At 45.5% G+C, this 18,247-nt stretch overlaps 1 protein-coding gene across 4 annotated transcripts in view; it reads left to right on the plus strand.

Moving 5' to 3' along the window:
- The first annotated feature begins 2,113 nt into the window (after positions 1-2,113).
- The window catches only part of LOC104691521 (D-beta-hydroxybutyrate dehydrogenase, mitochondrial-like), a 43,996-nt gene continuing 27,862 nt past the window's right edge, over positions 2,114-18,247 (plus strand). For 2 of the 4 annotated variants that reach the window (XR_005604163.1, XR_005604162.1), the window contains exons 1-2: positions 11,948-12,036; positions 13,313-13,416. Coding sequence is in view for 1 of the 4 variants with exons in the window: in XM_010403030.4 (XP_010401332.2) it covers positions 11,935-12,032; positions 13,313-13,416 (202 nt within the window). In the remaining 3 variants the exon portion in view is untranslated. Of the gene's footprint in view, positions 2,575-11,892; positions 12,037-13,312; positions 13,417-14,348; positions 18,149-18,247 lie in introns of those variants that run through there. The other 2 variants (XM_010403030.4, XR_005604164.1) reach the window with 2 other exon arrangements.

Consider the following 18,247-nt stretch of genomic DNA (forward strand, 5'->3'; position numbering starts at 1 on the left):
CTCACCGACAGGCAAAAGCCCAAACACCCGAGGCCAGCGAGGGAAGATTGGAGCCAGTGCCTCCATTCCACTTCTCCTGGGTTTGGGGCTGACCTTTAGTCTCCAGTGTTTGGAGGAGCGTGAAGGCTTTTCACGCTCTCTCAGCACACCTAACAAGCAGGGCGTGCAAACTCATTGTTTACAGAGGCAGTGCTTGGAGCTTTTCCTTTCTGGCAGCAAAAAGGACCATGGACCTTTTTTGGCCAGGACTGCAGGGATACAGGAGGCTCAGGCTGCCAATTCAAAGCCTGGCAGGTATGGCCTCATCAGCCTGCAGACAGGAGCTTGCCCTGCTCACACCTCAAGCTGGCGAGACACGCCAGTCTGGCCGGGGCCACCCACTCCTGCTGATCCATGGGTGGGGAGGGCCAGTGCCACCCTCAGGCATAGCACCCACAGCTACTCAAGTTTGCAACTCACTCTCCCTGCCAAGCCTGGCAGCAGGGCCAGGGCTGTGCCGTCCTCACCAGTGGGGAGGGAATCAGGTGCTTTCCCAGCCCAGTCAGCACCAAGCACAGGCATTTGCAGTCATGGCTCCTGTGCCAGGAACAGCAATGACACCTCTTTCTGCTAAATAAGCAGTGCAGGTAGTCCTTTTGCACCACAGACACTTTGCAGGCCATGTCCTGCCCCAGTCTTCCGGCAAGAGGGGCTTAAAGATTTTTAAAAGCACTTGGTGAGTGAAATAAGCCCCCCAATACACACAGCCCTGCTGCGTCTTGCTGCTGCTGCTGAGCCACTGAAAGGCAAATTGAGTGTTACATCCCCTTGTCCACTCCAAAGAAAGCTCTGCATGTTTGTACACATGCTGGGTGGGGTGCACAGGGTGGTTTTGGGATGCAGATGACAGCAGCTCTATCCCAAAAGCACCTGGAGCTGGATGGCTGCGATAGCACAGCACTATTGATCCACAAGATGGGATCTGCACGTTCGCATGGAGGACAAACGAGAAGGACCAGTAAAACGTGTGTGGGTCGTGCTGACAGCCAGTCCCACGCTCCCAGTGCCTTTCCAGTTCAAACAGGGAATGAACACAACTCCCACCTGCAACACAACCACACCTTCTTAGGGGGGACCCTTTACATGGACCCACACCAAAAAGAAATAATAATAAAAAAATTGTATTTAAAGAGCAGGTTCTGATACCAAGGGTTTAGTGGTGATCAGCAGCACTTCCACCATGACCAAGAAGGGAAAGAAAGGCCTTGCCTCCAACTTTGGTGAGAAAGCACAAGGAGAGCTGGCAGCATCCCTCCTGACCTGCTTCTGGAGGTCAGCTGAGTCTTGATGCTGCAGCATTTACCTTTGCTGGTCTCACTCCCAAGTCTACTTGGCTCTTCCCAATTCTGCAGAGGCTGCAGCTGTAGCAGGAGCCCTGCTCTGTGCCCTGCAGTCAGGATAACTATGCCCTGTGCCAGGGCACTGCTCTGCCTGCCTGCCAAATAGCAGAACCCTCCCTTAAATCTCTGCTATCAATAAAAAAAAGCTCTTTCTCTAGCACTCAGCTTGTTTCTTGTCTCTGATGTGAGTGAACCCCCCTGGACTGGCACAGTCCCTACAGCACAGTGCTCCCAGTGTGGCTTGTTTTACAGCACAACAAGAGCTGCTTACGCAGGGCAGGGCTCCCACTTCTGTGCCCACTTGGGTCCCTGCCCAGACTCACCAAAACCACCTGCGTTAGAGCAATAGGAGAGCGGCAAATTTAAGAGCCTCAGAGTGCCAAGCAGATATGGGGATTATTTCAACTTCATGGTTTTCCAGTTCCACGCACACACTCCTTGAAGAAATCCCTTAAAACTGTCTGCTTCCAAATAACCTGTATACATCACTGGCTCCGAAGACGACACATGATGAAATAGCCTTACAAAACAAATCCTTATATTTCAGCCCAGCAGAGCATCCAAGTGCACAGCAAAGCCAAGACAAACACCGCACTGCTTTCGCCTGGAAACGTACGTGGCTTGAAAATCCCCATTGTTGCTCTATCCCAGAAAATGATTCATCCTCCCCACGGGGTTTTGCCTTGCCTCCGCACATTTCGCAAGGCTCCTGGCTTTATAACAGTGTGGTGCACGCGGTGACTCCTGGCAGATTCCTCGGCTCGCTTGAGAGCGAGGAGGCAGCAGCTAATCCTCCTAACGATGATTTTCCTCCTGCAGCATTTCTTCCTGCTGGTCATAGACTTACTGCTCGCCATGACCCTTTCCTGCCTCTTTTATGCCTTCGCGTGCATTTCCATTGTGTTCCTGACCTGCTGCATTATCATCTTTTCCTTCATCACCATGGAGAGGAATGCTGATATGAAAGGGAGAGCAATCGTAATTCTTGTGTCCAACAGTTCCATTGGGAGGACGTTTGCAAGGAACCTGAATAAAGCAGGTTTTGGGGTGTCTGCTGCACAATGGCCTGCTCAAGAGAAGAGGACAGTGACAGAAGAATGCTCGTCAAACAAGGAGGTAGCCCAGCTCCACCTGACTGAAGATGAGTATCAGAAGACAGTGAAAACCTTCATAGAAAACCACTTATCCCTGAAAGGTAACTTTTAGGGCAAACTTGTGGATTGTGCCTACTGTAGAAATTAAAATGCACAAGATTGTGAGATTGTAGTTCAGCAAATGAGGAAGGCAAGAATGTTTTAGAAAATGGTAATAACACTCTAACTGCATTACATTTTGTTGTGCAAAACAAAAATTTTGCTTTTTCCAGGGGAAAGACCCTGCTGTGGCTGTGAAAGGCCCCAGTAGACCACAGTCCCTGGAAGAAGGCAAGGTAGGCCAAGGAAGGAGGGGGAGAAGGTCCTAGCAGAGGGCTGGACTTGCCCTGAGAAGAAAACACAGATGAACAAGGGGGAGCAATGCCCAGACAGTGACCTGAGGTGAAGGAATGTGTCGCATTTTTAACCTCTTCTGGATTAAAAAAAACCCAACTGAGCTCCCTCTTGACTTTTTGGCTGTTGTGAGATTCATAAGAGTTAGGTTAGAGCTTCGTGTGGTGGGCTGGGACAGTGTCTCTGAACCACACTGCCATCGTTTCTGTGGGAATACAGGACCAAAAGCAGCTGGCAGAGCTCATCTGGGATAGCACAGGGCAAGTGTCCTACTGAGGGGATGGCTGTAAGCACTGCTGGGGAATCCCCCTGGGTCTTTCTAGGTGAAGGGTGCCAGTGGGAAGACTGGCTTATGCCCTGCTGAGTAACCCCTGCTATCCAGGAGTCTGTGTCTCTACAGCCATAATTTTACACCTATTGGGAGTGACAGAAAATTCAGCCTCAGCCATCAGGGCTGCAACCTCATTGCCCGCAGGGCTACAGGGTTACATGGGAAGAGGCCAACCCCTCTCCTCCACTGTGAACCTACCTAAGGGCCCTCTGAGCTGCAGAGCTCTCTCTCGTTCCCCATACTGCCTCCTTCTTTCTCCAGCTTCTCTGTCCCTCTCCTCCTTGCTCTTCTCTCTGTGGTTTCTCCGAGGCTCCCTTTGAGGTCTCCCCAGGGCAGCCTCTCTGCTTGCTCACACCAAGATGAGATCTCAGACAACATCCACATCTCCCCAGGACAAGTAAGACCCTTTGCACTGCTGCCCAGCACTGAAAGTTGTCTTTGTGCTCCCAGGCCCTGAAGAGGAAGGACATTTTGGAAGTCAGAGCCCGCACCATGAAGCCTCCCGTACTGCAGACACCCTAGGGTAGGGAACCCTAGCCAACACCTGCTGCTGGCTGCAGCTATTCAGGACAGAGTTCTCTCCCATTGCTCTTCTCCTCAGAAGCGCCCAGAAGACCAGCAGTGCCTGTGCAACTCTGCATGGCCCAGGATACACCCCCCAATTCACTGCCTGCCCACAGGCTCCAGAAATGGGTCCCTGCACACCAGCACTGGGTTTCAAACTGAGTGCTCAGCTCCTGCATGAACACTTAGGCTCACTTACCCTGGGAAAATTAGTCTGGTGAAACCTTCCTGTGTGGACAAGGCCTAGAAGCTCCCCAGGCTGAGTACCAGCATAATCCTGCTCTGGAAATGAACAACAGAGGCTTTCTTAACCAGTAATGATCTGTGGGAGCTGGTGATTTCTGTGGGCCTGTGCTGTTCTAATCAAATGAGACTCTGGCACAGTGATACCTGTCTTTTTTTGCTCTTGACTAGTTTGGTCCCCATGCTAGTTAAAGGCTTTTGCAGGTGTCATGTTTTTTTGACAGAGTGATCTGTTGAAGGATCTGTGAGGTTTTACATTTAGGATCTCCTGCATAATATTCACATCACAGATGTGGATGTTGAAATGTATTTCCCAAGTGCTGACCCAATTGCATGGCAGATCAAAGCAGTATGTTGGGAGGGGAAAAAAAAGAAAAATAAAAGAAAAATTAAAAAAGAAAGAAAACCTCACTGTTTTCTTAGATTTCTTTGTTAACAGTTTTGAGTGAGTGCTGGTATCCATTCTGCAAAATTTACTGTAAGGTGAAACATGAACACTCACCACCAACTGACTGATAAATGAAAGAATTTAAAGCAAACCAAAAGCCTGCATTGGTGGGTCCCCACATGCAGTTTGGTCAGCAGGATCCAGACAAGGGCAGGAGAGAGTTTGTGCCGTAGGGCAGAACCATTACACAACCTTCTCCATTTAAAAACTTCTCTTACGCACTTTGTGTATGCAATTTTTAGTTTCTAAAGAAAGAAACCTCTGCTAGTTTTTATGGGGTTTGTTGTTTTTTTTTTTTTTTTTTAATTACTTGTCCCCATAGGACATTTTTACCATTATATCTTGCTATTGTAAATAAAAAGATACTTGTTCTAAATAATCAAATCTTTTGAAATTCATCCTAAATGCCTTTTGAAGTAACACAGTGAAGACAGAACCCCCCAGTCATAGTTCCTTCTAGAATTAAAATACTTAAGACAGCTAAAATAATCTGGTTTTCATTCTAGTACAGGCCCAGCAACCCAAATTTCCAGGAAGGTTAACACCTTTATTTTGCAGTGAATGTACAAATTAATAAGGTGCTATCAGGCCTAAGGAGAATGTAACAAAGATACAGAGAAATGCAAGTCAGCCCCATTCCAAATTCTTCCTTTGCTGTGTGATAGCTTAACTTGGTTCATAAAAAGCCTTTGGTGCCTTTAGATCAGATATTTAAACTTCCTCTGTGACCAAGAGGTCAAAGAGACAGAGGGAAAAAGATGAGAAAAGGAGTTTTATTGCTCACCTCCAGTAGCTGAGCTTGTACTACGAGATATTGCAAGAGCTCTTGGCATTGTGTCCGAGTCCTCTGTGATCCAGCTGCTTGACAAACTGCTGTGCTGTGCTGCTCTTTGGGCAGGAAATGCTGGCAATTGCTTCACGATTTTCAGGATTGACTGCAGGGAGGGTGGGGTAGGGCAAGCAGGAAAAAATGTAGAGATGGGCAAGACCCAACAGACAGCCACCTGACCTGACTCAAAAAGAGTTCCGACAACCAGCTGCTCATCTGGTTAACTGCTGGAGCCTCTGCTCTCACAGTACCTCGGGGTTCACCTGATCACACACACAACAGTCACAGGGCTAAGCAAAACCGGCACTGACTGTGCCAGAGGATCCCAAAGTGGTTTGGGTTGGGAGGGGCCTTAAAAGCCACCTAGGTCCAACCCCAATGCCATGGGCAGGGACGCCTTCCATTAGACCTGGTTGCTCAAATCCCCATCCAGCCTGGCCCTGAACACTTCCAGGGATGAGGCATCTTCTGTAATTCCTCAGGTTCCCACAGGAGAGATATGAACAGTGCCTCACACAGCACAGTGTCCCTTTCTTCGTTCAGATCTCTGCTATTCTGAAGTTGTTTGCAAGAGTCCTGTTGGTTTTCATTGGGTCAGGATTTCATTTCTTGTACCTGAATCTCAGATAAGACATGACAACTGCTGGATTCTTTGGTACTTACCACCTTCTCTCTGTCCCTCTCTTTCAAATAGGAAGGACAAGAACTTTTACACAAGCAGAGAACATTATTAATTTGCACCAGTTATTTAATTCCTAAATAATGTTAGGACCCATGTCTGAAAGACTCTCTCACCACCACACTTCACCATGGTGTTTCAGACCAGTTGGAAGTGCACGTTTCCAAGCATTGCTCTGCAGGCTCCAAAGGACCTGGAGAGAGCTCCCTATGCAGACAGCTAGGCCAGTGGGAGATACTGGACTGTCATCCTTGGCCATCTGTCCTCATCTCTATGTTGCTGTTGGCAAAGTAGCTCTCATGACCTCTCCCTAAGTTAGGGCAGGCAAGATCACCTTATCATTTGATCAATTTAAACAGGTGTGTTAAATAATGTTAATCCAGCTGATTACTTTCTTGTGTGCACCATGGGACACTCCTGCAATCTCTGTGAGCAGAGCTGTGAGGGCAGTCACACCAGCCTGGGCAGGTACAGCTAATCCTAGGCAAAGAAAGGTGTCCACTGCTGCTGTGGCTTGCTCGAGGCTGTGTACTGAGATGCTGCCAGAGCTGTACAGAGCACTGAGGTATTGAGGCTTCCAGCAGCCCCGTAGCTCCTTGGACAGTCTCCACCTCTTCCAAAGGTCAGGCTGCTTTTGCAGCTCTGCTGTGCAGCAGGTAGCAGTGGTAGATGCTCTCCTGTTACTTCCCCTTGCCTTGTACCTCTCCTTCAGCATCCCCAGACTTCAGTTTGCCATGCAGTTTAGTCCAGGAAGGCACTCTTGGGACAGAGATCCAGAAAGAAAGACCCTACAGTGAGCCTGAGCAGGAGACAGAGACATTGGAACTGCTGCCTTGTGTGGTGGACACACCGTAGAAACTCTTTTGCTTCCTTAGGATGCCAGTGTGGTTGACCAGGTTATTTTATTAGAAGGCAATCCTTACTCACTCTCCATGCTATGCTTACCTTAGGATAAAGGCAAGGCCATACAGCCATTCCTACACTCAGAGCAGAGGGGAAGCTCAGCTTTCTTTTGGAACAGTATAGCTTAGTGCGTGGCACGAGCAGCCGTTCCCACCAGCTGCAGAGATGGAGTGAACAGATGCAATAATAATTGACTGCAATGAACTACAAGGGAGTAAGGATGAGTAAAGCAAACAAAATCACACACTCATGCAATTTTAAAGAGTACTGCATTATTTAACTTCACTCAGCTACAACTACTGCAGGCCACCTTGGATAAATCAGCCCATTTTCCAAGCTGTAAATGACCGTGCTTGGACTTAAGAGTGAAATGAATAATTTTTGCAGCAATGCTTTCGTGCCTTTAGTGGGGGTTATCCAGAAGTCTTTGAAAAACTGGCTTGCAATTATATTACCTTCCTGTCTCTTGGGGATTTATCAAAACAAGAGAAGCACTTTGATACAGCAGCATCAGGGCTATGAAACAACCCAGAGACAGGAAATAGGTCTCATTCTGAAACTATAGGCTGGGAAGAGTTATTTATTTTAAGATGAAGGGGAGCTCCCCAGTCAAAGCTTCTTTTTAAAAATAAGGATCTGTGCATCATCTAGAGTCAAGTTTTCTTCTTCCAAATGAAGCCCTGCCTCCAGTACCTACATTTTATGGGAGGCCAATTTTCACTTCCTTAAAGTGGTTTTGTAATTTCTTGTTTCGACAGACTTCTCTGCCAAGAGCCGAGCACCCAGGACACACACATAGAACCTCACGATTAAAGTGTTACACAACCCAGAAAAGCTGCAGCAACACTTCTCCTCTGTCCCCATCCCTCACTCATTGCCAGTGGGCAGAGCCCATTTGGGTTCAAAACCTCCACCCCAAAGCTTTGGTTTTTTGCTTGTTGGTGGCTGGAGAATCACTGCTTGCAAACCAAGATCTTTAAGCAATAATTAAAAATGCATGTTGGTCTGCCCTATGTTAAAAAGAGGGTTATTTACTGGGATGCATTCAGAACACGTTGCCATGCTCACCACTAAGACCAGCCATGAGTACAATGTGGAAAGAGAAGGAGGTGAAAGAGTCATGTGCTCCCAAGGCCTTTTTTATCTTTCTTCCAAATCTTCTGTTTGTAGACAGGAACAGAAATGGATCATTGCTCAAAAAGAAACTAAACAAAGCCCAGGCAGCTGGATACTTATGTTATACTGGCTCCTAAATTCTGCCAGAAGCCATTTTTAGCATCCTAAAACAGTACCCTCCTCACACTGCCCCCGCTTATCTCATGTGAATTTTGGTCCTAAACCATAAGTTTATCTTACAACAACCCTAGACAAGAGTTTGATTTCCAAGCTGCATCAATCATTAAACCACACAAGACTGAAGAGTACTTTTAGAGATTGCCAGAAAGATATCTATATTTATGATATGTCATTCTTGAAACAAGTGATCAACACATTTTCATGCAACTGCAGTGGCAGGATTAGAGATGCAAAGTAAAATAAACCCAAAAGTATCTGGGAAGCTGTTTATTTACCACTTATGCATGATGCTAAACTAATCTCTGATTCTGGAAGGCATTGGAAATAATCACAGGTGTAGCATAACCTCTACACTAAGTTAAAAACTTCCCAGACAAGAGCTTAGCTTTGCACCAGTTTAGAGATACTGTCTTTGATTAACCAGAGTTGGGCAGCTTCTGACCAGAAAGTATTTTTGAAAAATACCAGGATTAAAGCCCAAAGAGTTCTCCAAATCAAAATAATGCATTTTTTTTCAGAAAGTGTGTCTGCACCTGTATTTTTTTTACTCCACCCCTTACCTCAGTCCTTCAGAAAAGTTTTCTAGAGGTCAGTCATCCCAGGGAATGGGAGCCAAGTGAGAAAAAGATACCTGCAGCTCTAGTTTCCCATGTTACTCTGTTTGGAGACGGAAACTGCTGAACAGTTCTAACACATATGCTTAGAGACTTAATTTGAATTATGTGGTAAAACTGAATATGCATAAAAATTGAACACTTCTGTATATGATAATTAAATACTTCCCTGGTACAAATAAATTAGCTATGATTACAGAACTTCTGAGTAGATTATTTATTTTAAATCTACTCTTTTCATATTTCCCATTGAACAAACTGTTTTCCCAACACTTATGCTGCAAACTCCAAGGTAACACACAAGGATTGTGTGGCATTTTCAGAAGGAAAAGGGGGGAAAGAGCAAACTCTTGTACAGAGCTCTCCTTGCAATAGGACAGAGGACTTGGCCAGGTCGATGGTCAGCTTAGCCCCTGGAGCTTTACTTTGGACTATACCATTCTTCTGCTTTCCTGGGGAGGTCCTGAGGGGAAAAGTCTGGCAGGTACAGCCTGTGGCACTAAAGCTCTTGAAAATCCCAGCAGAGAGCTGAATTCCACCCCTTGGTAGGCTGACTTAGTTATACGGACTTCAAAAGAATGGCTTAAGTTTAAACTAGGCAACCATCTGCCACCAGAGGGTTAAAAATCAACCTGTTTTTCACATCTATTGAATTATAAATGCATGTAGTGAGAACATTTTAGACCTGATGCTTCATTATCATTAGGCAAGTTATTTGTTCTATGTTATCAAAAAGAAGGAGTACCTTCCTTCTGTTCTTAGGTGCTTTTTCCTGGTTTCTAGAACTACATTTATTCTTAAGTATTCACTGCTCTGCTTTGGTCAAATAGCTTGAAATCTATAAGCTGTCTGATAAGAAATTACCCTGTCAGGCAGCATTCATTTCTAACCCCTGACTGGATGTGAGTAACTTTTTAAACCATCAGACTGAGGCACAACAAATAGTTATTTTCAATAATGAGTAGTATTCATATTTCCTCCCATAAAAATATTTATCACCAGAGAAGCATTCCCTGTGGTTATTCCAGACATTTACACCTGTATGTGTCTATTTAGCACACCACCTGACTGCTCCTCCAACAGGCTTTTCCCTCTAGGTCTCAGCATTAGTGTTTAAATTCCATTCTGCCTTGACTTCGAGGTGGAAACACAACATACACACCAAAGAAGTCCATTTAAACCTCAGAGCAGTGCCAAAATCCATTACCCCAGAAAGTTTTTGGTTTTTCTTATCCTGTTCTGGATTTGAACTGCTCTTTTCCTGTAAGAGTCCAAGTGCCTGTCCTTCATTACAGCCTTGTTTTCCCCACACCCATTTTAAGTGGTCGTCATTAAATTAACTGAGATGTCACCAATCTAAAGCTAAAACCCCTTTCAGGTTACTTGCCTTCCTCTCCTTTCCTTTGGCCACCTTTGTGGTTTCATATTAAATATACTAAAAATGCATTTTCTCTCTTTGTTGCTACCCAAGACTTGCACAAAATCGGGAAAGCTTTTAGTCTTCATCAGAGATTTGAATTTCCATCCTGTTTTAAATTATGGAGCACATTTTCCAATGAATAAACACACTAATGGAAAATTCCCGAGCAGTTCCCATAACCATACATACAACATTAACTAATTTACCAGGTATCAAACTGCAAAGTGAGGGACCAGGTCCTTCTTATCCATCCATTCCACAACAGAAAGATCCAGAAAATAAAAATACAGGCAGAAATATGAGAATAAATTATAACCTTAAAGAAAAAGGTCTATAATAATATAACAGAATCAAAGTCCCCAAATATTTGGATGCTGGAAACAGAGGTGACAGAAGGAATGCTCCTGTCATCCATTTGCTCTCTGCATCCCTCTCTTTAGACCTCTCCAGCAGATTTTTTATTCATGCCACCAGCTCCAGGGCAGAGATCATGTCTGTCTGTGTCAGTCATGTGGATACTGATGCAAAACAGGTCGATGCATTGACTCTGCAACTCAGACATGGGAGCAGGTAAAAGGAGACTTTGACTCTTAGCTCTGTTTTCTGAGAAGCAGAGAGGCAAAGTGCTGAGAAGGACAATTCATTGCCAGAAAAACATCACCAAGAGTTTTCTTGGGATCTTACTAGGACACTTGGGAGGTATTTTCCTTCATACCTTATTCTGGCTCTCTAACCAAGGCCAGGCAGGGCACTTCTTTCCTCAAGCAGGAAGTCTCCTCCAACAGCACCCAGCCTTTCCCCTCTCCCATGGATGCACTGTCTGGAGACAATCTGGAGCAGCCACCAGGTTTTATGGAAATATGGCTCCCAAGCAGACACTGCATTCCTATGGGTCAGAGCCCTTTGGCACCCTATTTTGAAGTTACACAAGCACACAGATAAAAATCCTCTCTCAAAGGTTGTTCACTACAGCACAGACAGAAAGGCCCCAGTTCTAATTCATTTGTTCTACAGAGTAAAAAATTTTTGTACCTGAATATGCCCCCGTGTGATATTTGGACATAATGGCTTGGCATTACAAAGGGAGTAAGCGCCTTGAAGAGAACAGGTCTCATTCACTGATGGTTTCTAATAAATGCCATTTGATTTTTCCTCAAGCATATTTCTTGGAAAATACTTCCCTTGCTTTGGTTCTAAGAAAAGCAATTTGCTAACATTTGTCTGATCATAAAATTGATTTGACCTTCTGCAAATAATCTGACTTTCCAATGGGTTGCTGAACTTTTTGAAGTGCATTAGGTCGTTCATAGAACACAGCTTTCTCCTGTTTATACTGGACGGCCTCTTCATATGATTGATGGAAACACTTCCAAAGCTTTTGTAAAAATAACTTCAAGGAAATGATTAAAAAAAAAAGATTTGAAATTCCAATGGAATATGTTATTACACTTTTCAGTGGACACAGGGAGGAATAACTGAACCAGCTCTATTTCTAACACTGTGAATCTTGCACACTATGGCCCCCTCCTCCCCAGCATGGATCGCTGCTATTCAGCTCATTACCTTCAGGTTTTTAATTAGAATGAGTTGCAAGTGGCAAGATTTCATCTGTACTCCTATGACTTTGGAGAAACATCACCACCCAATTCAAGAATGAGCCGGGTGAGTTAACTTAGCTCGTACCCTGTTGATTTGGCAGGCATGTATGGGAAGATGAGGAAGCCGTCGATCCTGATATGGGATGAAGGGGCACCAGACACACATGGGTTATGTGAGAGAAAAACCTCCTGTGAGGGGAAGAAGGCTTTCAAGGCTCCACGCAGGAACTGCTTATTGCAGGCAGGTACAGCTGAGCATATTGCATTTCTCTGACAATGTCTAGACGAGGGGCAAAATGTCTTTATAATGTTGCAGCCAATATAGGGGTTTTTTTCTTAATATTCTTTCCAAAATATCAAAAGCAAAGCCCTTGTTTGTGGCCACTCTTCACCAAGGCTGGTCATGGACAGCTTAAAATGTGGGTTTAAAGGTTTTAGCTAATGTTCTGCAAAACTCTTGCTCTCTCAGACTGGACTTTTAAACAAGACTACCTGGGTAGGACAGAGCCAACACATGCAAAATCAGCTCTCCAAAGCTCCCTGTCCCAGGGACCACCCGAGTTCCCTCCTCCTGACATGGAAAATAAAACCCCATGGTTCCCATCAGCAAAATTTAATTCAGTAATTGGCAGCATCGGGCTTTTATCAGATGGCAGACATTCTCCTCCTGGTTTGCTCTCCCCATGGAAAATTCTGCTGCTTTAGCATCCACTTGGAAGAGGTGTGTTGTCAGGGCTAGTTGTTTGCAGGAAGGAAGACTTCCTGATTAGAAATAACCCTCTAATTAAAGCATGGCTTTATTTATTTACATGTCACAGTCATTTGTAGTTAGTTATTCAATTATAAATTACAAACAACAATATTTAGTTTTAGCTGCATGTGAAATCTCCTCTGCGAGACTGTTGCCATTTGAAGGTGCTCTCTGGGCTTGTAAGAGCCTCCACAGCAGAGGCAGGCTCTGGCCCTGGGGAAGGGATGACTCTGGCTGTAGTGCCCCAATGCACTTGGCAAAAGCACAATGACAAAAACAATTGTAAGATCAGGCAGCTAAGCACTCCTTCATGAAATAGCAGAAAAAAGTAGGCATCTCCTCCTGTCCCAAGTGGTAAGCATTACATGCAGAATATATCCCAGAAAGATGAGGTAAACCATCAAGAATTCTCTCCCAACTGCCTGATTCTTCCCCTCTCTCCTTACTTACCACAAGCCCCTCTGGGTCCCAGGCAGCCAGCGCTGGGAGGTGCAGCACAGATGGTCACCCTGCTAAACCTCCTGCTGCTGGCTTCCATGACCCAGGTCACATTTGAGGGGCCCATTTGCACAGTGTGGAGGGAGCTCAGCCTGTGAGCAGTCCTGGTGCAAAGGGCAGTGGTAGGAGTGGGACAGGGAGCAGTACCTCCAGGCTGTTCACTCTGGGAATCCAAACCCCATAAAGGCTGTGCTGAAGATACTTTTTTTTTGACACATTAATGTTGTCTTTTGCTGTTGAGTGGTTAAACAGCATCACTTTTCTATTTGCAGCTCTCTACTTCACAGTCCTCTTTCACCCACTGAACTGTGTCCTGACTCTCCTGAAGAGAAGCCCACAGCTGCTTGTGCCTCTGCTGAAGTCCAAAAACTGACAGGTGAGGCAGCACCCTCACAGCTCGGTTACCTGCCAGGGGTAACCAGCACCTCCTGCACCAGCAGCTCTTACCTCTGCTGGGACAGGGAAGGGGCACCCAGGTGGTAGGGAGAGGGCTGGGGAGGGCTGGGAGAGCAGCCTCCTGCAGCACTCTGACACCTGAAGGCTGCTGCCTTTCTGCATCAGTGTGGCCCTGAGGAGTCCAGCCCGGGGCACAGCAGTAGATTCAAATCAGTAGCAAACAAAGACCAGCCAGCTCAGTCTCCAACACCAAGGTAGAGCATTAACTGCTCTCCAGCATCTTAATGGATTTTATGATGAACAATAGCTGCTCTTAAAGGGCAAACCCCAAAATATCCTGTCTCTTGTTCATTGCTGGATCATCTCCCCCCAGTTCCTGTATTCTCACTGCTGCAGGCTCTGAAAGCTCTTGAATTACTCCAGCACATGGCTATGAGAGCAATTGAAATGGTGTTCCCCAACATCCCTGCTTGAGAAGAAGCACCTGGAGCACCCTATGATTCTCTGGTCCAAGCTTTAGGACTGGAGAGAAAACAGAAAAAACCCCTAAAAACAGAAAATAAAAAGCCAGACAGCTCATGAGACGACCTGCCAGTGTCCCCACTGGTCAGTCTAATCTTTTCTTGCTAAAGGGGAGAGGGTCCCGGGCTCTCTATCTAACAGTACCACAGGTGCCAGGTTCTCAGTAGCATCTTTAACCTTTCTGAGTGTTGGATCAGGGCCATAAAGCAGGCTCTGGATGCTGCATGGAACACAGAGGTGGATACAGCCTGTTAGCCCCTGCCCTGTGTCACCAGTGGCCACTGCAGCAGCTGGGCCGAGGTAGGACATGCAGCCAAACAGCAGCAGGAATGAACTCAGTGAAATGAGTGAACAGCACTGAAGAGCTAAAACTCTTCTGCTGTCTTTCAGCCAGGAAGGAAACCCACAGAGCACTACACATTAACACTGTCACACCACAATGAAAAAAAAGGAGCACAGCTGGGATCAGAAGTGACAAACTCCTGGCAGCAGGGGATTAGGAGTGGTGACTTCAATTGCAAGACAACAAAAAACTGTGGATGAAGACAGAAAACATCTTCAGAACTATGACACAGGTCTCCAGCTCCCTTGCAAGTCTAATCTGTAAGGAAGAGAACACCAAGACACTGAAATTTTGGGTTGTTCATTACAATGCTGTACTGTGCACACTGGGATATGCACAGGGGGAAAAAAACATCTGAGGTGAAGGGAAATAAAGGAAGATCTCTGCTGGGAAGAAAAATGCTAGGGCTTGGTTTTCATTATCTAAAGCCACAACTCAGAACTGCCTGACTGATGATAAGAGATGTCACCCACCCAGGGAGCTGGATCCAGGGAGGAAAAGGAAAGCTTTCAAAACAGCTTCTGTAAGACATTAAACCAGCTTAATATCAAATCAGACCAAAACCAAACATTTTAATTCTGTAACATCAAAGCACTGAGAGAGAACATGCTAAAGCAGAAAATTCCTGAATTAAAAGCTTGAGATTTTAGTCTTTACACATTTGGCAAATAACCAGTTACATTAATAATGCCAAACCCATATATTCTGCAGAGCATCCCAGGAAATGTTTCCTTTAGTCAGAACCCTGCTTTAAGCCAGTGTTGTCAACTCCCTCAGTGCAAAATCCCCTTCTGTGCACGTAACCCTGTACAATTTCAGCTGATAACCATTATTTTCTCCTCCAAAATACAGCAGGGGACATGTGTGGGCTGCTGCATGGCTCTTGCTTCTCTCCCAAAGTGACCTTCGAGCAAGGGATGCTGCCTGCTTGTATACACTGTAGTATTCACGGTCTGAAATTAGACACATTATGTGAGCAAAGCTCCTGAAGACCTCAGTGGAAGTTTTGCTGGCCTGAGGACTTAGGAATGGCCTACATTTGTTTATAAAGCTTTCCAGTCCATTGGGAGGCAGGGAACTACTGTGTGCAAGCATAAAATTATGACTGTGAGGCAATACCACCATGAGATACCTTATAATACAACTGCACTTAAAAAAGTATGTTTAACACCAAATTAGTTCTATCAAACTAATACTGAAGTTATATACTGCTGAAGCTGACTAAGGGATCTGAATGCCCAGATGCTTTTAATTTGAGTGGGAATGAGGGATTTGAATTCCTTAAATAATGTTGAATGTTTCATCACTAACATACGACACAAAAAAATTAAAGCAACTGGCTCTTCCAGCCTACAAACCTGGCCAAAAGATTCTGGCAACATCTTGTTAGACATATCTCCCCAAACATAGAGCCATTAAAATTAGAGATTCAGAAATTCCTGAAAACATTCCAAGTCTTGATGAAGGTTTTCAGAAAAACCCAGCAATTCCAACATGTTTTTCAATAGATCACTTTGATCCATTTAATAAAAATGTAATTGGGCTAGAAGAGTTTGCTTAAAGAAAAATAGCTTTAGCACCAAATCCTGTGTCCTGCAACTCAGAACAGAAACAACTGATCATCCAAGACCTGTTCTTTCACCTCAATCTCAACTGCAACACTTCCATTTTTTAACCTATTTAAGAAAGCATGGAATTACATTTCAAATAGAACAGATTTTCCTGGGTAACACTGTAAAATTATTTCCCAACAGAACCAAAATGTTAGTGGTGATGGAGAAGCAGAGAGAAGCTGGTTACATGAACACATCCTTTTAGCATTTAAAACTATGTTAATAACTAATCTACAAGCCAATATTATTTCTTTAGAGATGTCTGCATGTTTGTCAAAAGATACTAAGAGACCATACCCTTGGGTTAAATACTCTCCGGTATTGACACGCCCTTAGTAGCAGCCTCTCTCTATTTTGGGGGCACTGTTCTCCTGACGTTCCTCTCCTGAGCAGGGGTCAGCCATAGAAACAGCTCCACTGAAGCCAGAGCAAGCAGTACCAACCTCCACAGTGGATTTTGGGAAGTGTTTCAGACAGCTGGAGGTGAGAAATTTCCCTCCATGTGTTTACTGTATTCAGGGAAGGACAAAGAGGGAGGAGAAGGCAGGAAAGCAAAATAATGATTAGTGTAATGGGATTTGCTATTCTTGTTAATGGTTTAATCAATATAAACATATACAGAACGCTCTTGCGTGACTGCCATGCTCAAGTGTCTCTATATTTAGCTCAACACTCTTAAGCCATGGTTAGTATCACCTGCATCTCTACTACCCACTTCTGCAACAACAACAACAAAAAAAGGCAGGACTGGAATTTCCTGTGTCTAAAACTCAGCCATGCCCCGGTGTGTCCTGGATGTGCTGGATACTCCAGCACACCATATGGAGGTTACAGGTCTTAGGACAGGTGGGACTTGCTCAATATGAACAGGATAATCTTATGGGTGCTGTGCTTCAAGGCGCTGCTTGCACCAGACTTGCAGGTGGAGCCACACGTGCTTCTGCACTGGAGACAGCCCAGTGTTGCAGTGCTTGGTTTGGTTTAGCAAGCCACAACCTTCCCGGAGAGCACAGCGGGGCTGCTTAGGGCAGGGCGCGCAATCCGCCCTCCCGTAGTGCTTTTGCACGGCCCCGAGCTCCTGCTCCCGTTAGCTGGGCCCGCAACACGGTGACAGTAAAGGAGGCCAGAAGGGTCTCTCCATCGGGAAACTTCATTGTTACACGTTGCTCCGCTGGTTCCCAGAGGCAGCGTGACCGAGAGGGACCACGCGGTCAGGGAGCAGGGGGGTTTTCTCGGAGCGCAGGGGCGGTACATAGGCGGAGTTGGGGTACAGCAACCAATAGGGAGGACCCGAGGGAGCGGCCAGGACTAGGGGAAGGGGCGCCCACGTGGAAGGGGCAGACCTTTAATAGGAAAAGCAGTGGGGAGAATGCAGCCCCACGGCCCAACACTTCCAAGGCTTTGCAGACCAGACACACTTGGATCCTGTGCTTGTCGCACAGTTTTTGCTTGGAGGAATAACTTAGCACCAGCCCCTGACTTGAGAGTTCATCAATGAGATACTGAAGAGATGCGAAAGATAGGAAAGCACACAGTCACAGAGGGACAGGGCAGAACTGGTCCCAGCACCCAGAGGCTGGTGGTGCCCCACTGGCTTTGCCCAGTTCTGCCCTAGAGCAGTTGTATTTGCTATTTCATACTATGACACTTATGGGATATTACTGGTGTCATTCCACAGGACACAGCATGTGTTCTAAGGAGCCACAGGCCTTCCTTACAATTCTTTACCTTGATTTTAGGCAGAGAGAGAGAAAGTTTGCCTTAACTTTTGCTTTCATCTCTCTAAATAGTGCCAAAAGCATATATAAACATCCTATTGGTGTATCACTACAAAGCTCATTTAAAAGGCTTAAAACTGACTTTGAAATAAGCTGAGACAATCTCCAAATTGACAAGTGCAAGGTGTGTGGGGGGGAATAATCTCTACTAAAGGCAGCTTTCCCTGCGGAACAGCTTTCCCCACTGCCAAGCTCAAAGGGAGGGGGCACTCCCCCATTCAAAAGCTGTCCCCACAACCTCACAAGAGGGAAGTTGTGCCATTTATAGTTGCTCGTCTGGGAGCAGGCACATCACTGAAACAGCAACTGCCACAGGCAGCTTGTGTCCGAGGAGCCTGGATTCCACGTCCCAGAGCACAGGAACTCGGAAACGTGAAGTCACAAGATTAGTTTGCTATAATGTGTCTGATTTATTTTGGCATTCCCTAGGGATCCAAAAAAAAAAAAAAAAAAAAAGCAAAAAATAACTATGGGCAATGCTGTTGTATCAGCTCTGAGAAGCATGAAAAACCACAACTGCAAGAAACAATGTCTTATGGGTAGGTGAGTTATTTT

Source organism: Corvus cornix, chromosome 3, assembly GCF_000738735.6.
Source record: "Corvus cornix cornix isolate S_Up_H32 chromosome 3, ASM73873v5, whole genome shotgun sequence".
NCBI classification, from domain to species: domain Eukaryota; kingdom Metazoa; phylum Chordata; class Aves; order Passeriformes; family Corvidae; genus Corvus; species Corvus cornix.